The following is a 27,602-nucleotide window of genomic DNA, read 5'->3' as shown; positions in this document are numbered from 1 at the left end:
GCAACAGGTAATGCCAAAGTAGTTAGCGCTTTAGTTTTGCTATATATACTGAATTGGTAGATTGGGGGGATGTTATAGATATAAAATAATTAAAAGATTTTATGAGGTTAAGGAAACTAAGCGATTTAATGTAGTATCCTGGATGGCTAGCACAGTGTTTATTTAACACACTAGAAGTATTCAAATAAACATTTGTGGAATAAAAGCATGAAACCATATTCAGCAAGGCATTTAAACAAAAATCTTTCATTATATCCTTGGGAAACTAGTTAGAAAGAGATGAGTTAAATGGCTTCCAAGCTCCCATTTTTCTTTAACATTAAAAAAAAGTGATACAGCCCACTTATGTTGATTCCCAAATCCTCCTTCTTTTTTTTTATATTAAAGTTATCTGCTGGGAGTTGGAACAGCCAAAAGTAGGAATGTGAAACAAAAGAGGTAGACTTTCTTTGCCGCATCCCCAGTTCTGAGCGGCCTTTCAAGTCATCCCTAATCACACTGACGGTATTCAGGAACATAATACCATCCTCAAGGGCATAGCCATTTATTTTCTTATTATCATGCAAAACTCAGCAGTGGCCAAAAAGTTGGTGTGGAGAAAAAATAAAAAGCGGAGCTGTAACAAAGTTAAAAAAAAAAAAATCAAATCACTTCAGACATCTCAAAAGTACGTATATCATTCACATAGAACTTTCAAGTGTGCAAGAAAATTGATTTCCTACCTGTGAACCCCTTGTCAGTACATGTAAAAACTGAATGCCAAAAAGTCTAGCCATTTCACTGGTTTTCCCAATCAGGTCCAGCTGTTCTAACATTTGGAGATTTCCACGGACACGGCTAATGTAATGATCAACCATTTTCCATCTGTTAAAAGAGAATCCATGCTATGAACGTTTGGGAAAAATTTGTATACTTGAAACTAGTACTGTTTTCATTATGTCAAAAACTACCTATTAAAAGTAAGGTTATTTACGGAGGGAGTCATGATCGAGCCTTTAGCAAAGTACGTTAAGGAGTTAAACATTAGAAAATTTCAGATATTTCAAGGGCATAAAACCTAGTGAAAACATGTAAAGTTTAAAATAATGCTTGTGATAAGGTGGTAAGACTAAGGATAATTATTTTCAACATTTTGCTTGATTTTACTCTATTTTTATTACAAAAAATTAACACTGTCTCTTAGATGCCACTGCTAATGATGCAATAATTATACAGTTATAATTATGCAATTAAAAGCTTTTAAAAAACATGTAGGCTTTGGGTTATCACTGTTAATACCAGTCTTAAAAAAAGTATGCACTGGTGTCTTATGGAAAGAAACAGAGTAATTTGGTGAAGATTTAGAAAAATCAGGAAAATAATTTTATTTTTTATTATTATTATTATTTTTTGCGGTACGCGGGCCTCTTACTGTTGTGGCCTCTCCCATTGTGGAGCACAGGCTCTGGACGCGCAGGCTCAGTGGCCATGGCTCACGGGCCCAGCTGCTCCGCGGCATGTGGGATCCTCCCGGACTGGGGCATCGGCAGGCGGACTCTCAACCCCTGCGCCACCAGGGAAGCCCCCGTATCACATTTTAATATGTATTTTTTTAAGATCATTCATGTGATCCTTCAGTAATACATATAGCCAAATGTAAAGCTTAAGATAATGCATTATGTGTGGATTCAGTTCCTTTAAATATGTTAAGTCCAATTCTCGATTTCACTTGGCAAAAACATACATATCCCAGATAATACCTAATTAGAGGTAGCAAAATATACATTTGGAGCATTCTAGGGTATATAAACAAACCACCAAATGTAGTTTTCAATGTTAACTTTGATATCAACTTTCATTTTATTTATTGGTATATAACTTCTCCAAAGCTTCTGTTTCTATAAGGCTTTGATCATAAGCTCAGTGCTTTCTGTGATTTCACTTCACTTCCTTGAGATTCCTTAAAAGAGACTGGAGAATAAGTTGACATACTCAGAAAGCAGTTTCCCCAAATATATCAAATTGTTTTTAAGGCTAGACTTTCCTATCCTCACCATCATATGGCCTTACAATTCAATAAGCAGAGCTTCATTCATTTCAAACATCAGATACATTAATTTTAGGACTATGTTCTTTATACAGCTATTTTCTAAGCTTATTACTATCCATTTTACCTTTAACCTAAGGAACAGTAGAGGTGGGAACTTTCAGTTCTGATTACAGTAGAGTAACTGGTACTAGACTAGCCCTCCTGGATAAAAGAGTCAAGGGGATTGTTTTTGGGCAATGAACAATAGGTAATGTAGGGCCATGCTCCTTGAGAGAAGGGAAACTCATGAGGTGAGCCCCAGCCTGCACGGAGCTAATTTTCTAAACATGGTGCAATGCACTAAGTCTGAGCAGAGCTGGCTATACTGCTAAGCTGAGGAGGCAGGGATCAGAGTTCAGGCAGCTGCCGCTGGGGTCTGTGGGACAGGGCACCTGTGCAAGGGGCAGGCTTAGCATTTAGAAGTAAGGTGGGGCCTCCCTGTGAGTAACTGGCCCAGGGCTATGCTGAAAATGAGCAGGAGGAAACCACATGAGGCTTACTAGAGAGTAGCTGCTCTGGGCTTCAGTTTGGAACAGAACTTGTTAGATAGTGTTGCAGTTGGAGGTCTAGCCATGCCAGAGTGGAGAGACTTCATTACCCCCTTATTAACAACCTGGGCATCCAGCTGAGAGCTCAGAAAAACCACGCCTTAGGAGTAAGGCAGAGTAAAGCTAACTGTAGACAAACCTAAAACCAAGCACTAACAATATGCACACAGAATCTGGAGACTGAGTCTTGTCAAGTTGGAGGGGCTTAGGAAACACTTTGGGCTTTTCAGAAATCCACCTTAACAAAGCACAAAAACCAGGTTTGCACAAGTTCAAGGTGATCAGCCAATCACTGAATTGCCTACTAGGCAAAAATAAACATGCTTCAGAGGAAGATAAAATCCAGAATCTGTACAACAGAACATGAGCAATATCCATTACATAATCATGCAAAGAAACAAAAAAATATGACCCACAGTTAAGAAAAAAAAGCAGTTAACAGAAACTAATACAGAGATGGCCAGGTGTTGGATTTAGTAACAGATAACATATAGTTATCTAAAAATCTAAAGAAAAGATATTCAAGAAGTTAAAAGAAAAATGTAATCTTAGTGAGTTAACCAATGGTGAAATCCACCAAATATGGAAACTATCAAAAGAAAGAACCAAATGAGAATTCTGGGACTAAAAATAACTGAAATACAAAATTTATTGGTTATTCTGTTTTGTTTTTTTTTTTTGGCCTCACTGTGGGGCATGCAGGATCTTAGTTCCCTGACCAGGGATCAGACCTGTGCCCCCTGCAGAGGAAGTGCAGAGTCCTAACCAATGGACAGCCAGGAAAGTCCCTATTGATTGTTCTTAACAGCAGGCTGGTGATGACAGAAGAAAGTTAGTAAACTTAAAGATAGGTTGTTAGAAAATAGACTGAAGAAAAATGTACAGAGCCTCAAGGGTCTGTGGGACACTGTCAAATAGAATAATATACATAGAGATTATTGAGATCATCAGTAAGTTGAGGTTATAAAAAAATCAGGTGAAATAAATTTCATAGGTAACAAACCCTTAGAAGAACAGATAGGACATATAACCTATTTCATCTTTAGCAGAGAACAGGAGGGAGATGCAACGGCCATAAAAGCAGGTAAGAATGAAATTGTTAATGTGTTAATAAATTCTTAAAGGTCATGTATGGGCTAGCATGATAATTTAGAATCACTGGGAGCCCTAGAAACCCGGGAAATCTTTTTCCACGAGCCTCCACCAAGTGCTCACAAGAAAGACTGGGGGCAGGACAGTGCACACAGGAATAAAACCCTGCAACTTCTTCCAACCCTTCTCTTATATGAAGCAAAGTCTTGAGCTGCTGTGGGACCAGCAAGAAATTCTCCAATCCTTAGGGTTTATGCAAAGATCCATTATCTCTGGGAAGAGAAGAGATGCAAAAGATGTTTACGGCTGGGAGGGGGTAGTAGTAAAAGCTGCACCGGAGGGAAGGCAGGAAACCTCCCCTGTTCCAACCACAGGCCTTGTACCAAGTAACAAACAGTAGCTGTCTACCACTGGGAAAGGGGCAGGAAACTTTCCCATCATAGATTCCAGGCAAAGAAACACCACTCCTGGGGAAGGAGTAGAAGCATAAGCCATGTTCCTCTGTGGAAGAGTCAGGAAACCTGCTTGGGCCAGGACCTGGCAGTGATACAAAGCAGAGGTCTATCACCACTGTGGGAAGAGCAGGAATGCTGAGAAAGCCTCATCTTCGAGGCCTGGGAGAGCAGGAACTCTCAAACACTAACTCTGGACCAGGAAAAGTGAGTTAATTCCCCTGCCTCCACTATAAGCCTTACACAGAAAAAAAAAAAGCAGCAGCCATCCAGTCATTAAGCCTGACTTTGCCAAAAAAAAAAAAAAAAAAAAAAAATATATATATATATATATATATTGCATACACTGGAAAAAGGAGAAGAAATGTTGATTTCTCATCAGAAATAATGAAGGCCAGGAGAAAAGGGAATTTAAAGCAGTGAAAGAAAAATAATTCTCAACCCCAGGATTAGTGAAAATATCATTCAAAAATAAGGGTGAGATAAACAAAGACATTTTCAGATAAATAAACACAGAGAATTTCTTGCCAGGAGTCTTCCCCTAGAAGAACTGCAAAGAAAACAATTTAGCACTTTCTTCAATGAAAATGTATGTTCACACAAAGCCCTGCATACAGCTTAATACATAATAGCTTCAAACCAGAAACAACTCAACTGTCCATCAACAGGTGACTGGATAAATTGTTGTATACTCATACAATTGAATATTATTTAGTAATAAAAATAGGAACAAACTCTGGTTCATGCAACAATGTGGTTGCATCTCAAAAACATGCTGAGTTTCTTGAAAGAAGACAGACACAAAGCGGTAGACTGTAAATAATTCTAATAATACAAAGTTCTAAAACTGACAAAACTAATCTATAGTAATAGAAATTCAATTCATACTTACCTGGGTGGTTAAGGAATAGGTAGATTAACTACAAAGCTATATAAGGGAATTTTCTGGGTGTTGAAATGTTCTTCATCTTGATTGGGGTAGTGATTACAGGGTGTATACATTTTTCAAAGTCATTGCACAATATACTTTAAACGTGTGCATTTTATTGTATATAAATTATACTCCAACAATACTGATTTTTAAAAAGAGATATTATCCTCTTCAGAGTTATAAAACATTACCTGTATAGATCTGTCTTGTTATCAAACCAATCTGATAAGACTCGAAAAGTAAAGAGGGGAAAACGCTGATGAAGAACATGAAAGCTCACATTTTCAAAGGTGTAGTTAGTTAGAGCCACCTAAGGAAAGAAAAGGAAAACTCCATTATAATAATGCTCATACTTACATGCAAATTGGGTTCTAAAAAATCCTAAATATTTCTAACTTTTCATAGTAGATATGAAAGCTACTTGTAAAAATGATTCGTGTTACAACTGAATCATAATTAATTTAAAACTATGTATATATAGCCTACTGGACAGAAATGTTTGTAATAAATTAATATTTAATTAGAAAAATAATCAGACCTGAAGAGGTTCAACTTGGTCATATAATACTTACTTTATAGATCCCAGTTCTCATCAGTTCTCATCACTTCTGTTTATATTCTATGCCAATACAAATACTGACAAACAAGCACTGTCAAGCAAGTTAATTTTTTGTTCTTTCCGTACTTACTTTTTGATCCTGGATGACATGCTGATTAACAGGCTCCCACAGATTCGAGGATGAGTTATCTAGTTAAAGGCAGGCATTCATCCTGCTCCCAAGAATTATGTCAGTACTAAGACCCAATATATGGACATTATAGAGTCAATTTCATTCCGAAAGCAAAAGATTAAAAAGAAATGACAGAATGTTTCCCATCTTCAAAATATGTAGGTGAAAGCTGTGTTACTGGGAGAAGAATACTGAAAAAGTGTCCAAATTCATAAAACATACCTCTAGCTAGATGATCTCTCAGAAATACCTACAAGACACAAGCAGTCTAAACAATGGCAGGTATTTCAGTGTAAAATGGAAATTAAGGAACCAGCAGTCACCATTCTTAGGTCAGCTCGAGGTTCTGAGGAATAGTTCAAACACCACTTCACATTTGTATATTACAATTTTAAAATATATTCTTTTCCACTTCTACAATCCAGCAAGTACAAAACAGGGATTGAATGTTAAGTTCATCTCAGTGCAGTGACCCCCCAAAAAACTGGTCTTCTTTATCTACAATTTCTATCAATCTCCAGAACAACAGCATTAGAATGTGGCATACTTCGGAGTATGTGTATGTACTTACACTTAGACACACACACACACACACACACACACACACACACACACACACACACACACACACACACGGACTTTTAAACTTTGGAATGAACCTATCTATTCTAAAGTCACCAGTATAAAGCAGGTACTAACCCATTATGGGGGTAAATGGAAGTAAATTACCATTTCTTTTACAAAAATCAGTATTGCCCTGGAGTACTTCTCTCAAAAATAAATAACTCATTTTATTATAAAATTCCCATATTTGAATGACTCTTCTACATGCTAGTGAATATTTTAATTTAGTTTAAAATTTTTTTCTATTTAGTTTCATAGAAAATTGAACCAAATATCTGATCTCAGGTAGTTACATGATTACCTAATAAAGAGAATAGCACTTTAGACCAAACCTAAACTTCTGCTAGAGTATATATCGTCATTAAAACAATCAAAAAAATCTCTACAGAAAAGATCACCATGTTGTCCTGCAGCTCTCTCATTATGGGAAAACTTGAAGTTTGCCATGTAAGTTGACCTATAAGGATTAACTAGGGGATTCTGTGATCTCAAACTAAACTTAAATTTTAGAAATTGGTCCCCAATATCTGAGGCAGATGGCAGACCTATGTTCTGAGTTGATTTTATTTCAAATAGAACTATGTCATAAATTGGATTAAGACTAAAATATTATAACCTTATAGCACCCACTCTACTTTGGGTCTCTTAGTGTCACAGAAGCATAAAAATGGTCACCTATAATACCAGCTGTGAGTAAAATTAAAGGAAGGAAACATGAACTCTAAAATTAAGATGATCCACCTTTAGAATGTTCCAATCTTTAGAGTGATTTACTCCATAAGTTGACAGTGAATCTAAAACTATGAATTAGGAGTTTGTTACTTGTTTTAGAAGGCAATCTGAGTAAGTTAAACATTGGAAAAATGTATTATGTAGATCAAAGTCAGAATTGATAGAGGAAGAAAGTGTTATAGTCCTTGGCCGTTTATTTTACTGATAAAGGAATCAGCGGATAGAGGTATGGTTACATTTTTCCATTCACAGAGTCAATGTGCAGTACCCAATGGTTAGTCACTTTAGAAACAAATTATTCAGAATGGGGAGAGGCAATCAGAGAATTAGTGCAAGGGAACTGAGAAAATAAAGAGGAAAGTGGAAGGAGGCCATAAGGAAGCACCTGTGCCCTATTACCCTCTATCACCTTATTCCTGCAGATTGTTCCTCATTTCCCCAGAGTCTTCAATTAAAAATTTTGGTTGACATAAACTTTCTATAGAAAAATACACAAATTTAAAGTGAACAACTCATGAAGTTTTATGTATACATCCATGTAGCCACCATGCATATGAAGAAATTTTTAGGACATTGGAAGGCTCCCTTGTGCCCCTTCCCACTCAATACTCACCAAAGTTACAGATTAGTCTTGCCTATTTTTAAACTTCATATAAATGGAAACATTTAACATGTACTATTATTTATCTGGTTTCTTTTGGTCAACATTATGTTTGAGATTCATCTATTGTTCAACGTGGCAATATTTCATTCTTTTTCATTGCTGTGTGGTATTTTTTGTTTCAGCTGCTTACTCTGCACCCTAATACACGCCAATTATTGGTGACAAGTCTATCTCCTTTTCTAGAGTGTTCGACAGCAAGAACATCTCTGTACTTCCTTCCCACTCCCTCCTCACTCTGCACCAAGACTCAACAGTGTTTCCTCTAAATGTATATATCATTTATGTGTCATCTGGCTCTTACATGCGTATGGGGTCAGTGACAGATGCCCTATCAAAGCCATATAATATATATGGGATATGAGTATATATACATACATACACAGACACATAGTCATTTTAAACATGCTCTGTTCTCAGAGAGCTTATTTTATATATTTTATTTTACACATGTTTTACCTTATATATGCTTAAAATAAAATATACAAAATAAGACAGAGAGCATGCCCACAATCCTGATTCTTAACCCCATACTAGCTATGAGGCTTTTAGGCAAGTCACTCCTGTGAATGTTAGTTTTCTCATCTTGAATAATACCTCACTACTTTCTTGTTTTACTTATCTTGCAAGTTTGTGAGTATCAGAAGTCAAAAATGACAAGTCTATAAAAGTGCCTTATAAATAAGACAAAATATGAATACAAGGGAGCATATTATTTTACCTAATAGATGCTTATTGACAGACTGATGCTGTAATAGGGAATATTAGAACCAGATTCCAGTGTTCCAAACTGAGATGCAGGCCTACATGCTTGTGTGGAAGCATCTGACCTTCCTAGTGACTCTGTTGGGAGTGTTCTTCACTATCTTATCTGACAACTCCTTCGTAGCATCTGATTCCTCTGTCTGATCCTCAAAATATTTTCATTCACACAATTGTGCTTGGCTCAATCCTGATCGCTCTCTCCATTCGCTTCTTGGTGAGCTCATCCACACTCTCATGTGACTTCCAAGACTGTACCTCTAATCCAGACTCTACCCCACATTTGAGACTTCCCTATTGAATTGTCTGTTGAGTATCTTTCACCTGGATATCTGACTGATACCTCATGCTCTATATCCTTAATCTTCATTTTCCCACCTAAACATGATCTTAAATCATCTATGCCAGAACCCTGACAATCATTCTTGACACCTCCTCCTCTTCATCTTTTTGTACATGGATTTACTCTCTAAATTGTTTTGTGAATCGCTATATCACTGTCAGTTTTCATTTGAGCTACTTCAATAATGTTCTCACTGGTTTCCTACCTCTGGTCTTGCCCCCTTCCACACTGCTACCAGAAAATAAGTCTCAGAGGTAATTCGCATCAGTGCCTCCGTATCACCTTAGCCACTCCGACGATCATACTTCAAGACCTGTGATTACCAGTAATTGTACCCTCTCCATAATCTCATGTAACCCATCCTCCGACCACCGTCTCCTTCCGGGTTACTCCCCCTGCTGCCCTGACCTCTTTGCTCCTAACCTAGCTCAAATTCCACAGTCAGTCATTATAATCCCAACCTTGCACTAACATTCAGTTCCCTGCCCTCTCTTGCTTCCTTTTAATTAATTAAATTTTAGTAAAGCCATAACCCTTTGCTTGTGAGCTGTGCTCAAATCTAACCCTCTGTTACTCTGCACTTATATCTGTGAATCTGAACACAGCTGGCAGGTATCTCTTTAATTTGCTGATGCAAAGCTCAAATGGGCTGTCAATGCCTAGCTTCTATATTTTCTTAATCACTCTCAAATTCTCCTAAATAACTCTTCTCTCCTCAAACCCAAAGAGCCTGAAGCTCTTGAAACTGAAGCAACCAGAAGAGAACGTCTCATCCTCACGGCTACCCACCTAACAACATCTGCACCCAGATAATCTGCCTGCTAAAATGGAGGAACCAGCTATACCCTTAATCTTAATTTGATCTAAACCGAGGCCCAAATCTGTGCATTAGAGATGGCATTCCGTAATATTTGTTGAATTGAATCAGATATATTTCCAACCTAGTTTGCAAATTCTTGTAAGGCCTGGATTAAGCTGATATCCAGAAGGCCTCTAAATATAATCCTCTGGGGAAGAGTCATTTATTCTTTCATTCAAGCAGTCAAGCATATCATGAGCACTATTTCAGAGGCACTTTGTTTGTTACCGAGGATTCAAAGTCTGGAGGGAACAGCAGAAATTCTATGTTAAGCAGGAGAGTGAAAACTAGGATATTAAAAAACAAATTTAAAAAATTAAAAAATCCGAAGTAGCATTAAAAAAAGGTATCCATTCAACTGTAAATTGTATCTGGGGGGGTGCAACTGTTGTGGAGATGTTGGATTTCACTTTCATTTTACATACTCTTCTGCAATTTTTAGAGTGAATATAAATTATTTTTAATAAGGAACATTAAAAACAAACTATAAATATTTAAGAAAACAAAGAGCTAGAAACAGCTAAGTGTCATGAGGGAGATACAGATAAAAGAAATAAAGATAAAAAAGGAGTTTCTGGAACTGTTTAAATCCAGAAAAAACAGTTTGAGGGCCTCTAATATGAAGAAACTCTTAGGGCCAAAGTCATAACCCTTAAAATCCTATACCACCTAGAGATACAAGACAGTACTTCCCACAAGTTCATTCAGGATTTCACGGAAATTTCCAAATTGCCAGGAGTACTTAGGGTTAGGAAAAAAGTGATAATCTAATTTGGCACATCTAGGAAGTGGGGGTGGGGGTGGTGTAAATTACCCGACTGTAACTTTTTCACAGTTGTTCCGCACAGATACAAATAAAGATCAGAGATGGTATATATGTAGCCTAGAATTAGAGAGAATTTCCAGTAAGGACTAAAGAAAGCCCTAAACTCTGAAAAAATATTTACTCTCTAATTTGTGATTTTTAAGCTAACAGTTGATAATTGCTCTAGTTGCCCTTTGGATCTTCAGGAATGTAAAGATCCCTAAAACTAAGTAAGACTCAATAATTTAATTTTGTGTTTATATACTTAATTTATGTGTTCATTCAGGCAGTATTGGAGACTGAAGTTTGAAATACATAATGAAATATACAAACCAAATACATCACACAATCTCTGTACGTTCCATATCCTATGCCGTGTCACTAGGAATTACAGTGGACCCTTGAACAACACAGGGGTTAGGGCACCAACTCCCATGCAGTTGAAAATCTGTGTATAACTTTACAGTTAGCTCTTTGTAGATGCAAATCTGCATTGCAGATTCAACCAACCCGTGGATCATGTAGTACTGTAGTATGTATTTATCGGAGAAAAAAAAATCCACCAATAAGTGGATCTGTGTAGTTCAAACCCATGTTGTTTGAGGGTCAACTGTATTTTTGAAGTCACTGGAAGATTCTTGTGCTGACAATATTTTAAGAACAACAGGATAAAAATTATCCTCAAGCAGATACATGTATGGTACATTTTCAAATTAGATAAAATGTGAGCATAACTTGAAGCTCATGGTGCAGAGAGAAAATAAAAATAAAAATGGGAATACCTAAATTTTATATAAAGAGCATATTTTCTTATCTGGAAGAATTACTCCATGATTGGTCCCAAAAGAATTGCAGAGGGCATGCTTGGAAACTCAAATTTTTATATAAATCTAGAAGAGCCAGAAAAGATCACAGCAGATAATGAGTGTATAATAGAAAGTATTTTCAAAGGGAAGTAGTTGAAGAATAGAGTTCTCTCTTAAAGTTAAACATTTTATCTGATATTACAAGTCCAAAATCTGAGAATAGAGCAATTTATTTTAGGTATCTTTTTTCTTACATTTTTGGTGACAGAATTATTTCTCTGAGTGATTGCCTATTAATAAGATAGTTTCATACTACCAAAAATCCTTACCTGGGCCCCCAAAGACTCAACTGGATGCTGCTATTAACTATTTCCAAGTAATGTGTTTCCAATTGACCCAGGTTTTAAATATCCCTAGTTCAAAAAGTTCTTTCCTATATCTAGACTAAATTTTTCTTACTGTAATAAATCAAAAAGGTCAAGCTGAGTTTATCTGGCCTTGAATGTAAAAATGATTTAAGAGCAAAAAATGATGAAATTATACAACATTCCATACATACAAGATAACATTTTATGATAGCTGTAGACTTTTATATCCACTGCTATTTGTGCTTAGACACAAACAGGGGAAAAAAATCATCAATAACAAAGTTAAATACTTCTATAGCTTTGCATTTTAGAAAGTAGTATTTATTTTTGAAACTCTACTTAAGTATAATAAAAATAATTCACAAATAAGCATAAGCTATATAGGAAGCTATACTAATATTCTATAATGATTAAAATCACTATATATTGATCTAATCTCTTATTTCCAAACCAAATTTCAGATAAAGTACCTTACCTCATTTCTCATGATTCTCCAAAGATTTAGTGTAATTCGGCCAACAATATTTATCTCACTCATTGTATCCGACCCATAGTCATCTCTTTCGGCTGCAAATCTATTCTCAACTTTGTCATCTATAGAAATGAATATAGGTTGCATCAGGACTCACAGAAACCAAATTTCCAAGCAAACCATGCAAAAGAAGATGAGAATAAAAATTCAAGATGAAGACTAAAGATTAAATGTAATTCACAGTTTATTTTGTATTAGGCTTAAGAGAAAAATCATTATTTTGACTAATAAAACAATTTTTCTTTCCTCTTTAAATTATAAAAGAATTTTGTGAAATAAATGTATCTGAAAACTGTATATATTTTTTAACAATAAAAACATATATACACACACTTTTTAAAAAAATAAATGCTTTTCTCTTTAAATATGATAATTACTGATGCTATTTGTTTTTTAAATAAATTTATTTATTTTTGGCTGCATTGGGTCTTCATTGCTGCACACGGTCTTTCTCTAGCTGTGGTGAGTGGGGGCTACTCTTTGTTGTGGTATGTGGGCTTCTCATTGTGGTGGCTTCTCTTGCTGCGGAGCACGGGCTCTAGGCACGTGGGCTCAGTAGTTGTGGCTCGCGGGCTCTAGAGCACAGGCTCAGTAGTTGTGGCGCACAGGTTTAGTTGCTCCACGGCATGTGGGATCTTCCCGGACCAGGGCTCAAACCCGTGTCCCCTGCATTGGCAGAAGGATTCTTAACCACTGCGCCACCAGGGAAGCCCTGGTGCTATTTTTATGAATACCTAATACCACATCATTTCTTTGGTGTTTGGATGAAAAATATTATTAAACTGGTCATTTCTTGGGGAAAAAATGGTAGAATTTTTAACCTAAACAATTCTCTGGGGCTTCCCTGGTGGCGCAGTGGTTGAGAGTCCACCTGCTGATGCAGGGGACACGGGTTCGTGCCCCGGTCCAGGAAGATCCCACATGCCGCGGAGCGGTTGGGCCTGTGAGCCATGGCCGCTGGGCCTGCACGTCCGGAGCCTGTGCTCTGCAACGGGGGAGGCCACAACAGTGAGAGGCCCGTGTACCAAGAAATGAGGCTTCTGTCACATGTTGAAATGATAATATCTGAATATATTCAGTTAAATAAAATGTCCTTAAATTAAAAAAAAAAAATCTCTGAAAATTTGTTGACATTAATTAATGATTTTCATATTCAGGGTGAAATTCTATTAACTACATATGGAGAACTAGATGAAGAGTTCCTCTTACAGTGAACAGAGTTCTGAGTCTAGTTTCTAAGTGATGATTTTATCTAGAATTAGAAATTAAAATTTGTTTCTCCTATATAACACTGGGTATACATGAATGTTGTTGATAGAGGCTCTAGAATAATAAATATATTTACCATATTTGAATGTCTGTTATGTTCTAAGAACTTTACTAACATTATTTATTTTATTTTAATACAGCCACTTTATTATGTTAGTATAATTTTTATTTTGCACTATAGTACATTCTACTCAGAAATGTTTTATCTTGTCCCAGGCCATACAGTAACAAACCCAGTATTCTAAACCTGGGTTACCTGATTCCAAAGACCATGTACACAAACCTACTGCTCTTCTTTATTTTAAAAACATAATGTTTAAGAGATTTTTTTCAAGTGTACACCATAGTGATTCAGTATTTTTGCAGATTATATTCCATTATAGGTTATTACAAGATAATGGATATAATTCCCTGTGCTATACTGTATGAAACTAACACAATATTGTAAATCAATTTAAAAAAAGTGTTGTGTTTTTCCTTTCATTTTTTCATTTAACAAACACATAATGTTTACTATGTTCTCAGGCACTGTTCTAAGTATTTTATTATAGCACTATGAGATAAGTTCTGTTACGTCCCTATTTTACAGATGAACAAATTGAGGTATCGATAAGTTAAGAAACCTATCCTGTTGGATGTCTGAATCCTGCTGGCGAGGATATGAACCCAGGTGGTCTTTCTCCAGAATGTGTGCTTTTTACCATTGGTGCTCTTTACTATGCCTTTCTACTGCATGCCCTTTCTACTGCATGCCCTTTCTACTGCACCATGTTGCCTCATAAAAATGGTTTCAGCAGTGTTCTAAAAGGACAGGAACTTTCATTCATTATTCTGAAGTCATATACCTTAGTCATTACAATTAATTAATTAATAAGTGCACTGAACACCCATGCTACCTATCCTGAATGTTCAGAAACCTATGCCCAATGAAGTGTTGAAAAAATTGAGATATATCACTATTCCTATCACTCAAGGGACAGAGAAGCTACAAACAATTAATGCAATGAAAAACTAAAAGCAGCTCTGCCTTTTCTTCTAAACTTTTGCAAAGCTCAAAATATTTACTGTCCTTGAATCTTCTTCAACTTCAACTTTTCCCTTTCCATTTACCAACACTTTAGATATTTTATTGACTTCATAACCCCTTTCAGGAGGTATCTTGATTGGTTTTACTAATTTTGTATTTGATCTTTATGCCTCCCAAAGTATATGCTACTTTGTCCTAGTCCAACTTGGGGGAGGGGGGCCTTTAAAACAAAGTTATTAAAAATTCAGTAACTATAAACAAAACATAATTTTAAAAATGCTTTAAAAACTAATTTTGGTATGAATATTATTACTGCCCCTCTCTTCAATTAGAATCACACTATTGGAGAACAGCCTTCAAAATTCATGTAGTTTTTTAGCCTGACACCCAAATAAAAAAACAGTTAGTGTTCCTCTACCATCTCCTCCTTCCTCACCAAATGGATAAAACATAGAACCAGACAAATAAAATAAAATTATGGTATATCAAGTCAAAGAAATGTTATATGCTTCATAATGATTATAAAGACTATCTCATAATGCAGAAAAATATTTATGTTAAAATGCTGGATAGGGCTTCCCTGGTGGTGCAGTGGTTGAGAGTCTGCCTGCCAATGCATGGGACACGGATTCATGCACCGGTCTGGGAAGATCCCACATGCCGCGGAACGGCTGGGCCCGTGAGCCATGGCCGCTAAGCCTGTGCGTCCAGAGCCTGTGCTCCGCAGCGGAAGAGGCCACAACAGTGAGAGGCCCGCATACCGCAAAAAAAAAAAAAAAAAAAAAAGCTGGATAAAAATGGGATATATCTATGATTAAAGTTTATAATGGAGTTATGTATATCTAGAACTTACACAATTTTGTATTAAAAATCAGGCTAAAACAATAATCTTGTCTTTATTTGTAATTTGCCCTGTAGTTAACAATAAAACATTCATAGTGCTTCCTACCTGGCACCCGAGAGATCATCTGGCATAAGTCAACACTCAGTGCAGCAGCCCTCTGTAAGAGGTAACCCCAGGAATGCATCTGAATCTCATATCCTAGCAGAATATCAGGATCATACCTAAAGAAGGAATGAAAAAATTAAACAAGGACCACACGTTTGAACCTTTAAGCAGAAGAACTACTTCTTTATGATATAAATTACAAAATTAAAAATCTACATTTTATAATGTTTCTCAGGTGGAAAAAGGTGATATAGTGGTGCCTATAGAATTTCTTTAGAGGAAGGGGTGGGGTGGTTAGAGTTCTTAGTTCAAAGCTACTTTTGTAAAAGCAAAAGTCGTTTTTACTTAGATTATGTATTTACTTGATATGACTTGGCAAAGAGGCTGCTAAAGATTGGGGTGGGAGGCAGGCATTACCAGTAAAGTGTATGAGTGAGGGTATAATTGAGATATAATGTGGGTAGGGGCAGGGTGAAGTATGAGGGCATGTGTGGATACTGTATTTTGAAAATGATCCCTCAGGTCATTTTGTTGTCACTTCTCTACCCCTCTACCCTCTACTGTCCTTAAACAGTTGTAATGCTGAGAAAAAAAATGAAAATTTCTTCCTTTTCCCTCTTAGTAAAGACTTGGTCCTCACATAAAGTAAGGCCTCTGTAATGATAAGTTCGTCCTCTAAACTTAAGAGGAAGGTGACTCAGTTTAATGGAAGAATTAAATATTAATAGGGGTGAGATTAATGTGGGGAAGCTAAACATCAGAAACTAGGTGAAAAATACGCTCACTGTGGTCACACAGTTGCACTGGTAGAACTCAACAGACAATCTGCATCCACCTTAGAAGGAGCTGCTTTGAGCTTCTTCTGAGGACTTCCACCGTGACCACCATAAAAAAATGTCTGATTATAGTACAAAGGAAAATAAGCATGAAGATTTACTTCAATGGGAAAATTGTGTGGGCAAGAGAAGAACTGATTACAGTCTTAGGTGGAGAACAAAAACTTTTGAGAGTGAAAACTACTGTAATGCTATCAAATTAGAAGTTCCAAATTACTCTGATTATTGTACCATTATTCATAAAAGCCAAAAAAGTAGAGTGAAAGATCACAAAAATTTATAAAGCTGGGTTTTACATAACTGCTTATAAAGTCACTCTGAATTATGGGATGTGCAGCCTGTCCATATTACATCACTTAACACTATTAAGTTTCACCAACGTCTACAGTTATAGATTACCCCAGTTTACTAATATAAGCAATATATGGCTACTCAGCAAGTCTGTGGTAACAGTGGATCATGGGAAGACCAGATCTATTTTTAGAACTGGTTTGCTAATATTTTATCATACTTTCATAGCTAATTTCTTTAAATGGGTATTGAATGACATTAGTTTTTACTTAGATAATAAAAATAAGAATGTCACAAAAATGTCTCCTTACTTAAGTGGCTAATGTCAAAAGAATTAGACTCAAACTTCTGCAATAATATTCTTTTCATTTTTCCTATTCCTTAAAGGCCCTATAAAATACATTCCCTAATGTAAATTTCAATATCCAGTGATCTGCTTGTGATCCATTGTTATACTACAGACTTACAAAGTAGCCTTCAAACTTGTCAGGAGAAAAAGATAACATATATCCATGTGCTTTCCTCTATATAAAAAGGACTGAAATTTCTGAGAAAACCACTTAATTTAATAAAAATGATTAATAGAACAGCCAAATGGATCTTTTCACCGACCTATAAAAGTGTTTTCTTGGTAGAAAGTGCCACGTGGCTGGTAATTCTGGAACAAAGAGCAGGATTATAACACGAGAGAGTGGGGAGAAGCAAAAGCAAGCAAGACAATATGCAACAATGAGGCAAAGGCCCAGTCTCAGAGATCAGAGGTTAAAAGGGTAGATTCATTCTTAAAAAGGAAGTCCAGAAAAGTCCTAGGGCTTCAAGAAAAGAGAAGTCTCCTAACACCCTTCCTGCTCATTAGTCTTCTAAAATAACATCCAATATCTCAACACATCTTTGTTGATAGCAACTTCATCAACTCTTCCATTAAAGTTAAACTCTTCTCAGAGCAGTCAAAGATGATCTGCATGACAAGTGCATCTCCCTATAAAGCTAACTATGTAATGTCTAAATTTGAGAAACTGGGGCAGAAGTGTTAAGTGACTCTAAGGATCGTCAGGGAAAGGAGATTTGAAGGATTCCCATACACACATGAAAGAACCCATGCAGCTGACTGCATTAATACTAAGAATATTTAGAAAAGGCATTACAATTTGGTCACAGTCAACCTTGATCTTAAGAGAAGACTTTGGAAGATTGCTGAAGTACCTATCACATACATTTCTAAACATGGGTACAACATGAAGAAGATGCCAGATGATTACAGAGCCCTTCTGTTGACTCTTAAATAGTTCTTCCACCTTCTTCAACTGAATTTTTTTGATTCATGAAACATCTACTTATTATAAGAATTATTATTCCAATCAGCTACTTGCTCTGTTGTGGTAACTGACTAATAGAGTGATTAAGTACACTTATTTTCTGATAATGTTTTGAAAGTATTTTTTTCTCAATTAACAAGTACCTATTTTATAAACTACTACTGCTCAGAGATTACCACTGAAAAAACAGAAAGCTACCCTTAATGCTTCTCTTAATGGATTTATTAATAGATTTTGTTCTTTTAGAAAAACTGCCATTTCAGTATTTTTCAGATCTATTATATTTATTTTTTGACCTAGAGGCTGTTTAGTTTTACAAGACTCTCAAAGCTCATAAAACATCTTTTTCAAGTTCAAAGTCCCAAGGATTCCATATTTCTTCTGTGAAAACATTCAGTGACAATAACAAAATCTTGGTGATTTGTTCTGCAATTTTTGTAAATTTTATTCACTCTACCAGGTTTCTAAGTTATAGAAAGAAGAAGGTTGGGTAGATAGGATTAGTAGTGAAGAACAAAACTGTGCTTCTGATGAAGCATCAGAAAAAGCAGCAAATAAGAAAATAATTTTATTTGCTTAGGCAGAAAAAAGCTGCTTTACAATTAATATTTTAGATAACCCAATAACATCTGTACAGATGAGAGGTGAGGGGGCTCTAACTAGGGGAGTGGCAATGGGCATGGGGAGGGGGAGGGGAGAAGGAATGATCTTGAAAGATAATTCTGAGGTTAAATGGATAGGATGTAATGCATGGATTAGAGGAGAAAAAAAGGTAGGACTCAAAACTTAAATTATTTAAGTTAGGGAGTCCAGGGAAATGTGAAATTAATAGTTCAAGGAAATACATAAAGAGAAAAATGTTTGTGACAAGAAGATAATAAATTTGATTTTACTTGTGTAATATAGCTTTGCATTATTTTATGTGTTTGCCACCTGAGCAGGTAAATATTAAGAACAGAAAAATAGGGCTTCCCTGGTGGCGCAGTGGTTGAGAGTCCGCCTGCCAATGCAGGGGACGCGGGTTCGTGCCCCGGTCCGGGAAGATCCCACATGCCGCGGAGCGGCTGGGCCCGTGAGCCATGGCCGCTGGGCCTGCGCGTCCGGAGCCTGTGCTCCGCGGCGGGAGAGGCCACAGCATTGAGAGGCCCGCGTAACGCAAAAAAAAAAAAAAAAAAAAAAAAAAGAACAGAAAAATAAAGACAATAAAACTCTTTGAGAATATACATCTATATCTTATTCAATCTTATATTCAGCACTTAAGAACTGTACCTTACACATAGAGTTAACAATTAAGTACTGACCAAGCTAAGAGTTTTATGTGCTTTATCTCACTTAATTCTCGTATCTATTACCGCTTTTACAGATGAGGAAACCAAAGTTTAGAGAGATAAGTAACTTGCTCAAGACAAAAAGACAGAGCTGGCTGACTCCCAAGCCTACGCTCTTAGCGAAACCTGTGTAGAGGAGGTGCTCAACAAATGAGGTATAAGAAGGAAATAATCTTTTAGGGAGCTGTTTGGACTTATAAAGGACATTACAGAATTGAAATGTTGATATTTAAGCATTTTTCTTCTTTTTCTAATAGCCATATCATCTTTTGAATAAGAACCAGAAGTTAGTTTTATTTTGTTTACTGCATTTTTCTTAACAACCAGTATAATTCATGTTATGGACATTTAAGAAAGTTACTACACTTGCAAATGATTGACAAGATTCTCAATGTTCACAGGTAATCCTATTGCTGGGAATAAACCTGACAAGGAGAAGACAAGCATACAAAGCCCAGGGACATTACTGGATATGTGCTGGCACATAAAATGGTATCTGCCTAAAACTCTTACGTGTTCCTTTTGCTAAGCTGCTTGCAGTGGGGGCACTGAAAGTACCTGACATGTTGATATCTCTATGAGAAGATAAAAGATAGGACTGACAATGGCAAGACTCAAATGGATGGGAATCCATCCAGTCACCAGTGCAATAAATAGTAAAAATACATTCCTCTTTTTTCCTCCCTAGAGTGGTGGGTAGCAGCATATCATTTCTTTTATGCTTTGACATTTAATCTAATTTTGTTTCACTGAAAACGTTTTCTGGTTTTCTGATTTTCAAAATGGTTTATGTTAACCCATCTGGGATGCAATCAGATGTTGAGTCAGTAAAACATCACCTTGACTTTTTTTTTTTTTTTTTTTTTGCGGTACGCGGGCCTCTCACTGTTGTGGCCTCTCCCGTTGCGGAGCACAGGCTCCGGACGCGCAGGCTCAGCGGCCATGGCTCACGGGCCCAGCCACTCCGCGGCATGTGGGATCTTCCCGGACCGGGGCACGAACCCGTGTCCCCTGCATCGGCAGGTGGACTCTCAACCACTGCGCCACCAGGGAAGCCCCACCTTGATCTTTAATGCAGGATATCGTCTCAGTTTTATAGGAAAAAGTTCGACTACAAAAGCAGAACAGAAAGGCTTGAGTGTAACAACACGCTCAAGGACAGCTTTTATCCATACATCAGGATCCAGAGTATTTTCCAGCCTGCTTTAGGCATTTAAAAACCTAAATCTAGCAATGGGCAATGGCTACTAAGAGTTATACTCTTGAGAAAATGCAAAAGAGATCCACTTAATTGTTTAATTTTTAAATTAAAATTTTTTTGGTTAAAAACTTTCATAAATTTTGACAAGATTCTACTATCAAGCATCAAAGCCAACTATCAAATGGTCAAAAGAGATTTTCAATAAACTATGTGCACAAAAGAGTATGTACCAGATAGTCCTAAATTTATGAACAAATTACATTCCAAAGTTTTTTGGAACTACTGATTTAAAACTCAGAAAAAATTTTCTTGAAAAAAAAAAAAGAAAAAAGGTACTGAAATGGTGGCTGGCTCCCAAGGTAGAAGACTATTTAATGAATAATACAATTTAACTTTACTACAGTTACCCATTATTTCATCACCATAGAAAAATGCTAAAATCCAACTGGGAAAGCTAGAGGCTAAGCCAATATTTCTCTTTCACTGGCCCCAAATCCTGAGAGTAGAATACTCCTTTTCTTATTCCTAATCTGCTGGAAATGGTGATGGTGGTTGGAGATGAGGGTAAAATCCTTTCTGGGCTAACTTTTCTTTCAAGGGCCATAGGAAGGGATTCGCTTCCTATTTTTTTAAATTTTTTAATAATTTTTTTTCTTTTTTATTTATTTATTTGTGGCTGAGTTGGGTCTTTGTTGCTGCACGTGGGCTTCCTCTAGTTGCAGCGAGTGGAGGCTACTCTTTGTCGCAGTGCATGGGCTTCTTGCGGTGGCTTCTCGTTGCGGAGCACAGGATCTAGGTGTGTGGGCTTCAGTAGTTGTGGCACATGGGCTTTAGTAGTTGTGGCTCGCAGGTTCTAGAGCGCAGGCTCAGTAGTTGTGGCGCATGGGCTTAGTTGCTCCACGGCATCATGTGGGATCTTCCCAGACCAGGGCTTGAACCTGTGTCCCCTGCACTGGCAGGCCGATTCCTAACCACCACACCATCAGGGAAGCCCATCACTTCCTATTTTTAACTTTCACCTATATTGATCAACAGTAGCACAAAAGGACTCTGAACAAAAACTGGAAAAAAAATCAGAAAATACAAAACAATACCTCTTTATTATATGTGCAATTTCTTGAAAAAGTGCCTTCTCATCAGCAGCATAGGTAACTTCTAGTCCTGTAATTCCAGATCTAATAAGCAATGGGGTCTGATATCTGATACCTAAGAATAAACAAAATATTTATTATATATAATTATTTAAGTAATATTATCCCTTACTTTTGAGTAAGACTATGCACCTAAAATACTTTAAAATGAGACAGCATTCCCCAAAGTAAATATGTAATTAGCTCAGTTTCTTGAAAATTTTCTTAAAGGTTTTCTAGTACATGTAACTGAAAATTCAAATTTCATATTTTCAATTATTTTCCTGAAAAGTCTACATTCACAAAATTCCCCAGATAACGTGTCACCCAAAAAGAAAAATTACTTTGTTTCTTCCTACAGGAAGAGGCTTGCTTAGTGGAGAATATTTTACTCAGTGGTATGCTGGAGAATGCTTATAAGCACCTCTCCAGGAAAAAAAAAAAAAAGCCCTGATTTGTACTTCTTGTCTATATCCAAGATGTGAAAACTTCCCACCATGGCTAATTTGAAACTACCAATGTGACATCAACTAGTTCAAAAAAATTCATGAAAATTTAGCAATTGGCTTGTGAACTGGTACAAGCCAGCTCAAGCACACCACTGATTAAACTGCAAATTCCTGTACAGTTTTTTTATATGTTAAGACTTCCTCCTCAATTGACTGAATTCACATATTACTATTTAAAATTGCAGAGGAACACCTGGTATTTTATAAACTGCCTTACATGGTATCCTATATGAAGAACCTCTGAACCAAAAGTGTATGTATTTAGGAAGAGATATCAACAAAATTAGAATATATCTTAAGTCTTTTATAAACCATTAACTTACAGTAGTAACTTAACTCCTTAAAGTAAAGAGAAACTCTGTATTAGCAGCAAAATACCAGCATGCATATATAAGGAAGGCTGTCCACCCAACCTACACAATTATTTGACTTCAGTATTAACAATTAGTATTTTATATAATAATATTTAGATCAAATTAGATATGCTAATTAGAAATTTTATTAAGCTCTTTATATTGTATTGTTTCTGACTTCTAACAATAATTCAAGAATAATGAATTTAGGACAAAGCTATAGACAACATTTCCTACTCCCACCTCAGCAAACATTTTACAGAAGAGTTCCTTATGCTTGGTTTAGATCTTGAGCAAAGAAACTGTGCCATTAAAAGGTTCATCCTAGTGTAGGTAGGTATAAAATTAATAAAAATGAACAATACCTTGACTAGAGACTGTCTTGTCTTTATCAATCACTATTACACCTGTGAGTTCTGTTTTGTCTGTATCCAGCAGTGGAGTGTCAGATGAGATGCAGTAGAACAGAGCACAGATTGGGTCAAATTCAGGATCTGGTTCTAAGTCTCGTCTAGTTCGAGCATGTAATTCCACACTGATTAGAGTAAGATTTTGTATCTATAAAAGGAAATAAAAATCACACTTTTAAACATTTTTTTTGAGACATGCCGAAAGAAGTATGTTTCACTAAGACGCTAAGGAAATACACGTGTAAAATTACAGAAAAAAATGGTTATAAAGGACACATTCACAATTTAACACTCCACAAATTAAAACTAGATTTTTACTTCTAAGATTAGCTTAAATCAATTCACGTTTTTCTTTTAGAAAATCTGCTTACGCTGTAATTTCTTAATGACAACACACACTTAAAACTATCTGTCTAGAGTACATGCAGTGCCTCTGAATTTTCGCAATTTCTATTTGAGAAAGAGAATGACTAGTCCAGGTGGTCGTACATTCAAACCAAAGTCTATTGATTTTACCTTTTACTTTCTACCCAGTTAATTATAGTTTTACCTATATTTTAAACGGAAAAGACAGATATTTTTTAGTTTGAAACTCCTACCTATTAATCCTCTGAGGGCTACTTAAATTTAGAGTTTTGTACATAGTAGGCAGATTTTTAATTACAGTTTTTCCTGAAAAAAAAAATCATAAGAATTGTATGTTGTCAACTACACAATAGCCAGCTTTTTGCCTATGCACATTTTCTCTTTGACATATAATGCAAAAAATGTAATATTTTGCTTTTTACACTTATTTTCCTATGCTAATAAAAACTCTTCTTAACTGTAATCCTTTGTTATCTTTCTACGACAGTAAGAATAAACTCTGGGTAAGAAAAACAAGATATATGTTGGATGATTAATGATTACAGCTAGAATTATAGCCATCATTGTACCAGTAATACACATATACCTGGCAATGAAAAATTAGTAGACTACTGGTAATTACTCAGATCATATAAATTTAATAAAGGATTTATATTTTGTATTTATCTTGCATGCCATCTGTTGAAGAAATGTAAATGCAAGGCTCTCCTTAGTGATGGGAGTAGAATTTGGTAGATGTCTTTGGAGGACAACTTAGAAATATCTACCAAAATTTTAAAAGGACAGAACAAATTAGGGGTTACCAGTGGGAAGAGACGGTCAAGATAGAGGCAGGGGATTAAGAGATAAAAAACACTATGTATAAAATATTTAAGCAAAAAGGATATTTTGTACAGTACAGGGAAATACAGCCATTACTTTATAATAACTTTTTTTGTTGTTTTTTTTTTGCGGTACGCGGGCCTCTCACTGTTGTGGCCTCTCCCGTGGCGGAGCACAGGCTCCGGGCGCGCAGGCTTAGCGGCCATGGCTCACGGGCCCAGCTGCTCCGCAGCATGTGGGATCTTCCCAGACCGGGGCACGAACCCATGTTCCCTGCATCCCCAGGCGGATTCTCAACCACTGCGCCACCAGGGAAGCCCTCAACTTCACTTTTATTTCGCAAAAATAGATTAAGATCCTGAACATTTCAGCTGCAAAATTATGGCATAACCTTATCTGTTAGAGGAGTTTGCATTCTACATAACTTTCCCATAGGTTTTGGATATTTTCTTCACTTGGGTTTCATCAGAAGTTCATTACTTTTTCCTTTGCTCTTGAAATTTAGGTGTTGGATATGTCTTATGTCCATTACATTAGAACTGATGAAGCATTAGTGTTATCTGCAGAGGCAAGTAAAAGATTAAGACAATCGTAGAGATACTGTTGTTTAAAAAGCATTGCTGGGCTTCCCTTGTGACACAGTGGTTGAGAGTCCGCCTGGCGATGCAGGGGACATGGGTTCATGCCCCGGTCTGGGAAGATCACACATGCCATGGAGCGGCTGGGCCCGTGAGCCACGGCCGCTGAGCCTGCGCGTCTGGAGCCTGTGCTCCGCAACCGGAAAGGCCACAACAGTGAGAGGCCCGCATACCGCAAAAAAAAAAAAAAAAAAATTGAATCACTATGTTGTACACCTGAAACTAATATAATGTTGTAAATCAACTATACTTCAATTAGAAAAAAAGACATATCCTTTGATCTAGCATTTATACTCTTGAGAATAAGCCTGTAGATATATTCATATATGTAGCCAAAATATATGCACAAAGATGTTCACTAAAGATGATAATATTTTCAGTTTTTTATAAGTTAAAAAGACTAAAAACCTAAATGTCTATCAGTTGGGAACTGGTTACATAAATTATGTGGCTTCCATAAAAACTACAGAATGGAAAACTCTGTAGCCTTTAAAATTTTCAAAAGAATGAGCCAGATCTACATGTCCTAAAATGGAAAGACCACCATAATACACAGATAAATGGAACGAGTGTAGTATGCTTCCATGTATGTTAAAAATGTTAAGTACATGCATAGAAAATGTCTGCAAAGAGACAAAAAATATAAAACTGTTTATTGCTTTTGGGGAAGTGGACTGCTTAGTCAGGTGGGAGAGAAGCTTACTTTTCAATGGAAATCTTTTTGTCTTTTTTTTTTTAACAGTTATTGTAGTATAATTGCTTTACAATGGTGTGTTAGTTTCTGCTTTATAACAAAGTGAATCAGCTATACATATACATATATCCCCATATCTCCTCCCTCTTGTGTCTCCCTCCCATCCTCCCTATCCCACCCCTCTAGGTGGTCACAAAGCACCGAGCTGATCTCCCTATGCTATGCAGCTGCTTCCCACTAGCTATTTTACATTTGGTAGTGTATATATGTCCACGCCACTCTCTCACTTCGTCCCAGCTTACCCTTCCCCCTCCCCATGTCCTCAAGTCCATTCTCTATGTCTGCGTCTTTATTCCTGTCCTGCCCCTAGGTTCTTCAGAACAATTTTTTCCTTTCTAGATTCCATATATATGTTAGCCTACAGTATTTGTTTTTCTCTTTCTGACTTACTTCACTCTGTATGATAGACTCTAGGTCCATCCACCTCACTACAAATAACTCAATTTTGTTTCCTTTTATGGCTGAGTAATATTCCACTGTATATATGTGCCACATCTTCTTTATCCATTCATCTGTTGATAGACACTTACGTTGCTTCCGTGTCCTGGCTATTGTAAATAGAGCTGCAATGAACATTGTGGTAATCTTTTTGTCATGATGTCAAATTTTTTACCATGTACATGTATGCAATAGTGCATGCATTCATTAGTAACTTTGTTATTAAGTACTTTTTAAAATATAAGAACATTAATTATGCATGTATAAGGCATATGGAACAATAAAACAAATTTCTAAAAATCTACCACTTTCCTTAAATATATATTGCTGTTTCTATTTTTTTAAAAAACAAGTAATATTAAAAAAAATCAAACCAAGTAAAATGGGGAGCTAATGAAAAGAACTTTTACTTTTAAATATATACTCTTCAGGATTTATTCTTTTAAATGATAAGCATGTACAAAAATGTGAAATGGAAAACCTCTCTCCAAACCCAAACAAAACAAAACAAAAAACCCACTTTAATTAGAAAACAATGAACACGTGGAAAGACTATGGAGAAGACTGAAGACAATTTCAGGTCGAAAAGTCTTGGAGGTTGACTTATTCATATACCAGGTCAAATTGCACACTCAAATTTTGCCTTTTTATTCCTCGACATAAAATGCATTAGTGTTCTTAGGGGCATTTTTTTCTAAGCCAACATATGGAATGAAGAGATGGAGAGAGAGATGTACTAAGTGTTATCAGTAAAGACGTGGGTAAGAAAGGGACAAGGGGGGCAGAGTCAAGATGGCATAATAGGAGAACGTGGATTCACATCTCCTCAAAACTAGGGCACCTACCAGACACCAGTGTGGGACTACAGACACCTAGGGGATGGAAGGAACCCCCACCGACTGGGTAGGACGTGGGGCATGGGGGGAGTGAAGGGGGAGGAGAACTGGAGGTGGCCCAGGACTGCTGCCCCTGAGGGGCGGCTGGGGAGGGGAAGGAATCCCACGACCGAAGGGGGAAATTGGGGGACCACTGGAAGGGCAGAGGATCAAAAGGGAGCATGGCCAGGCGTCCCCTGCCCACATGGACCCCCAGGAACCTGATGAGATCCCAGGCCTGATCCTCTGCCCACCTAGGTGCCCTCTAGCCATGCAGGTCCGGAAGGAATGGGAGGGAGGAAAGGGGGAGCAAAAGTAAAGGCTGGACCTCTGGGACCGGCTGAGGGGTGGCTGGGGGAGGGCAGGAGTTCCTACACCCAGTGGGACCCACCCATGGTTAGGGGTCCAGCGGCGACGGGGGAGACTCTGGGGGAGATGGGGCAGGAGTGGTGCGAGGAAATGGAAGGGAACAGGGCCAGCGCTTTCCCTGTCTACTTAGGCACCGGGGAACCTGTTGGGCTCCCGGGCCTAATCCTGTGCACTCCAAGCCTCCCTCCTGCAAAGGGGAGCCCAAGCCCCGCCCCTACACCCCCACCCAGGGCCCCACCTCTACACTCGGAGACCCACCCCAATACGCTGGGCCTAAACCCCACCCACACACCCTCACTCAGGGCCCTACCTCCAAACTCTGGAACTCCACACTCCAGAGGCCCTCCTTTCCACGTGCTGCCTCTCCCCTCTGAGAGGCCCTGCCCCACACTTGAACACACCACCCC

At 37.2% G+C, this 27,602-nt stretch overlaps 1 protein-coding gene across 2 annotated transcripts in view; it reads right to left on the bottom strand.

Moving 5' to 3' along the window:
- REV3L (REV3 like, DNA directed polymerase zeta catalytic subunit) overlaps positions 1-27,602 on the bottom strand; it is a 185,883-nt gene that overhangs the window by 33,136 nt on the left and 125,145 nt on the right. For both annotated transcript variants that reach the window (XM_032650683.1, XM_032650682.1), the window contains 6 exons: positions 22,889-23,081; positions 21,626-21,737; positions 15,560-15,675; positions 12,258-12,376; positions 5,283-5,401; positions 723-864 (listed from right to left, as the gene is read on the bottom strand). In XM_032650683.1, the coding sequence (XP_032506574.1) occupies positions 723-864; positions 5,283-5,401; positions 12,258-12,376; positions 15,560-15,675; positions 21,626-21,737; positions 22,889-23,081 (801 nt within the window). The remainder of the gene's footprint in view (positions 1-722; positions 865-5,282; positions 5,402-12,257; positions 12,377-15,559; positions 15,676-21,625; positions 21,738-22,888; positions 23,082-27,602) is intronic.

The sequence above is a fragment of the Phocoena sinus genome, chromosome 12 (genome assembly GCF_008692025.1).
Source record: "Phocoena sinus isolate mPhoSin1 chromosome 12, mPhoSin1.pri, whole genome shotgun sequence".
Taxonomy (NCBI): domain Eukaryota; kingdom Metazoa; phylum Chordata; class Mammalia; order Artiodactyla; family Phocoenidae; genus Phocoena; species Phocoena sinus.
Note: the sequence above shows the minus strand (reverse complement) of the source record. Positions and strands in the feature narration are given on the sequence as shown.